The 4,709-nt window shown below is 39.2% G+C and overlaps 1 protein-coding gene across 1 annotated transcript in view; it reads left to right on the plus strand.

Moving 5' to 3' along the window:
- The first annotated feature begins 271 nt into the window (after positions 1 to 271).
- Positions 272 to 4,709, plus strand: part of KITLG (KIT ligand) — a 34,546-nt gene continuing 30,108 nt past the window's right edge. The window contains exon 1 of the mRNA XM_009882659.1: positions 272 to 316. Within this exon, the coding sequence (XP_009880961.1) occupies positions 272 to 316 (45 nt within the window). The remainder of the gene's footprint in view (positions 317 to 4,709) is intronic.

A 4,709-nucleotide genomic window follows, 5' to 3' on the forward strand; every position in this document is an offset into this window, starting at 1 on the left:
GTTGTTTAGCCTGGAGAAAAGGAGGCTGAGGGGACACTTTATCGCTTTCTACAACTACCTGAAAGGAGGTTGTAGCGAGGTGGGGGTCGATCTCTTTCCCCAAGTAACAAGTGATAGGACAAGAGGAAATGACCTCAAGTTGCACCAGGGGAGATTTAGGATGGATATTAGGAAAAATTTCTTCACTGAAAGTGTTATCGAGCACTGGAACAGGCTGCCCAAGGAAGTGGTTGAATCACCATCCCTGGAGGTATTTAAAAGACGGGTAGACATGGCGCTTAGGGACATCGTCGGACTTGTCAGTGTTAGGTTAATGGTTGGACTTGGTGATCTTAAGGGTCTTTTCTAACCTAAATGATTCTGTGATTATTCCTTCCATTGCCACTTTACTCCTCCACTCTTTCTATTTGGTTTTATCCAGTTCTATTACAAATGTAAGGTGTCTGTGACATCAAAGGAGTGGGATATAACAGAACTGTTATCTGGAGCCTACATGTCTCAGGAGTTAGCTGAAGCCCACAGTGACTTTGAAAACCGGTACCTGCTGTTGAATGGGGCAAATAAAGCCAGTCAAGAGATTTATGCTCCAGGAATACCAGTGTTTTGATTGCCTGTTGAGGAGGATTGCTGGACCTATCCCTGTATGTTGAAATTCACAGTACTGGTATCATTTGCCCCAGCAGCAGATGATGCCAGAGCTTTTTGCCTGATGTTAATCATGAGATCTTCACAATAGCAGAGGGACTGAGGAAAGCTGCTGGACCTCAATCCCACGATCTTTATCATGATGCAAACCATATAATTTGTGCAACCTCTGTTTTTCACTTTATCCTGAGTGCTCTTGTAGGCAGCAGCTGTAAAAAGTCGGGAAATGAATAGTCTCATGATATATAGCACAATACTGATGTGAAAAAATATCTTTCAGCACTGTCAAAGCTTATACTGGTGTTGGCATATCCAAGAGATCCAAGCAGTGTTTTTAATCACATCTAAGCTTGTAATTGTAAGGATGTAATACAATTAAGGTAGGTGGATGAAACACACTTCATCTCTTCTGTACTGGCATTTAGTTTTAGTCTGTGTTCAGCAATTATCCTTTTGTAATGAGGTCTCTCATATCGAGCAGGTCAGAGAAATTAGTTTTGAATTTATATCCCTATAAAGATACAGGGCCTATCAGGGATGTTATCAAAGAAATTGAGAGTTCAGAAACAGAACAGTGTCTTTCTGATGACGTCTTTGGTCAACCAAGTTGACCAGTCTGTGATTTATGTTTTTAAAATCATCTTCTGCTTATACAAGAAAGTATAAATGGATTGAAAAGAGAAAAAAGAAAAAAAAGAAAAAGAAAATATTTTAATTATGTGTAAGAATATTTTTTTCCTGATTTTCTCTTTCCACAGGCTCAAGCCTGAACTGAAAACTCATCAGATTTATAATACAGTTTACTTTCTAGCAAAGTTTATGTTCATGAAAAAGTAAGAATACACTCAACCTGTTTTACTTCATACTACAAATTAAATACTAGGGAGGACAGAGACATTTTCATCATGTACATGGGTTTCATCGTATGCCAAGTATTGAAATAGCTGATATTTTCACTGTTCTTGATTTTTTTTATTTTATTAATTTTGTCAGTGTAATAGTTCTTCCAACCCAAATTCCATGTACTTTGTAGCAGATGGTAAGAATTAAAGATCCAGGACAGAATTTCTGTAACAGCTCTTATTCCATTTCCTTTCCTGGCGCTTGAAGGTCTAAGATTAAAAAGGGTGGCTCTGCATACATTTTTGTTAGAATTCAAAGGAATATCCAAGATAGTGGATTTTTTTGCACAAACTTGGCAAACAAGCAAGACGTCTGAAATAAATCTTTAAAAACAATCATTAAGTATTTTACGTAAGAGAATGTCTTTTCGTTCCCTGAGGAAGTCAGATCATCCACCTCCATACAGTGTGAGAATCTTGTCATCCCTGCCAAAATAATCTTGTATCTTACTTTGCCTTCCCCTTTCAATCACTTAAAAATGCCTTTGCATTTATGCTAGAAAACTCTTTTGTAAGTTCCCAAGGGGGGGCGGGACGGGGAGGGGGGGGACAACTTCCTCTTTGGAGTTTGTGGGAGGTTTTGTTGAGTCAACTGAAGTCTGGTCTTTTGCTTATTTCTATTTTGATTGTGTAGGTATTTTGGATCTCAGTGCCTCTGTTAACAGAACAAGTATATGTTGGTCTTTATTACTCCGAAGTGGAATAGAAAAATGTAAACGTTCAGTACCAATCCTGGATGATTGTAGTGGAACTTTACACGGAGGGGAAAAAAAATAATCTCTTGCCAGTGCATATGTCTTAAAAAGACTATACAAAGTGCAGGACTTCTGAAGGTCCTCAGAATCTCTGATTATGACTTAACATTATTTCAAAATATATGTTTTGGATTTTTTAAAATTTTTAAGCTTTCTTCCAATTGAAATGTTTTTATCCATAAAGCTCCTTGTTCTTTGCAGAACTAGCATGCCACCTGATGGATGATTATCAGTAAAGATTTATTTGGATGGCCTTAACACAAGCTCCAGAAGCAACATCCATATGTAATTACCTGTCTCTTGGTAACTTCGCTTCCCAGTGTTTGGGAACTAAACAAACAATCTGTCATCCAGGACAGATTTAGGATGCATGGAAACTGCCTGAATCCCCGGTAGTCAAGTGAGATTAAAGAGAGGACAAAATTTATTATGGAATAGATAACTTTTTTAAAATGCCAACATTTTTAGGACAGCCAAATATTTTACATTGGTATCCTTACAGGGATGGAAAATAAACACATTAATTTCCACAGCAAACCCACTGTTTTGTAGTTGTAATTACAAAATACCTGGACTACATTGATTTGCAAGGCAAACTCTATCTCAATTTACACTTCCTCTTGCTTATCATGTTGGTGTTGGTTCCAGCTGAAACGCACCAACGAAACACAGCAGGAGTTTGGTTGCACCTTACGAAGGGCAACAGCAGCACACTGGCTGGAGCAGCCTGCTCCTTCTGCATCTGTCAAGGAGAGCGGGAAGGGGTAGAGGATGACAGAAATCAGCCTGAGGTTGCGTGAAATGAAGTTGGCATATAGTCGGAGCGGCTTCCTAGTTTTCCCAAGATCTGGATGGTGGGAAGGAATAGTGTGTTTTAGCACTTTCTCAGCACGGTAAGACCATGTACTTTTAATTTCTCTCAGAAAAAAAGATGTGCGTACCTTGGCAGGACTAGAGACTGGTTTCTCCTTCCAGCTGAAGAAAAAGTAGTGAAGAAAAAGTGGTTCTGTGTTAGCATGTAACAGGTTTGGAACTATTTTTATCCATTGACCTGAATAGAGCTATTTTTGATTCGTTAACAGTGTACCTTAGAAGGGAACAAGGTCTGTAAGCATCTGGGTACAGCAGTTGGCTTTTTCTTTGCCCTTGTGGCTGGTGGAATCCAGCGAGTGCCACTTCAGCATTCTGCCACTAAATGGACATTTGGCTGTAAAATCCTGCTTTTGTCAGTTGTCATTAGGCATTCCAGAAGTCTCTCATGGGAAAGCAAGTGAGCGTGTAAAGGTTAGGGGGAAGAGGTTTTATGGTCGGGAACATCGTGGAAAGGCAAATACAGAATGTCACAAAAAGATTAAACAGCTGTAAAAGCAGGTTGCCTGCTGAACTCATTTGAATGTAGGGAGCAATGGCACCTTTCTCTGCTTATGTTTGTAACAATAACTCATTAATTTCCTTCCCCTTTACCCCATGAAGTACCCTAGTATTATGTATTTTAGATCTTATATGGAGAACTGGGTAGAAGAGTATTCTGCATTTTTTAAATGACTGGATATGTGTTCAAATATTTCATGTCTTAAAACAATCCAAAACTTACTCTGAAAAAGAGCGAGCAGCATTTCTGTAGTCTATGTTTAAATCAGAATGCAAATAAATCACTCTGATATTCCCTGATGAATTTTGTTTACTTTTATCATCATTCTCCCTATTACACATCATTGTTAAAAAAAAAAAGAAAAAAAGAATCATATCAAGTCACTAGAAAAGTATGCATCTGCTTTTTGTAATCATAACAAAGCATGTAGGGTGTGATCCAGAGATTTTTAGGTGTTTTGCCCCGGCAGGGTGACTCACTGAGCTGGAGTTAGCCTCCGTTTTGTTCAATGGACTGCCAAAAGGTTGTTCAAGAAAACTCACGTGTTGACTGGGGAGCTTCCCAGAAGTTAGGGTGCCCAGATGGAGGAGCATGTGCGAGTCGAGGATACACATAAGCGTTCTGATGCCTGTGCAGTGGATGTCTTTTTTTTTTTTTTTCTATGTAATGGCTTGCCAGTGTAAAATGCATAAGTGTTCTGAAAAATAAGGGTCAGGGATACCAGTGTACCCTCATTTTGGCCCTTCTGGCTAGGAATCCATCATAGGTGGGAAAGTGTCTCCAGTGGTAATTATGAGGTAGATGTCAGAGGAATATAGATGTCTGTGAGTTGGAGTTACCTTGGTTAGAGGAAATTTAACCCAGATCTGTCACTCGTTAGCGAGTGCCCTAGATGATAGGCTATTATATTTGGTTAGACTAGTGCCACTTTTTTGAAGGACAGTGGGTGTATGCTGGACTTAATGCTTCAACTGTGTGTTATTCAGGGATCATGCAGCATTTTCCTCCAACTACGCTGAAGTAATCTCCAGGGTA

This window comes from Charadrius vociferus, unplaced genomic scaffold, assembly GCF_000708025.1.
Source record: "Charadrius vociferus isolate BGI_N301 unplaced genomic scaffold, ASM70802v2 scaffold72, whole genome shotgun sequence".
NCBI lineage: Eukaryota > Metazoa > Chordata > Aves > Charadriiformes > Charadriidae > Charadrius > Charadrius vociferus.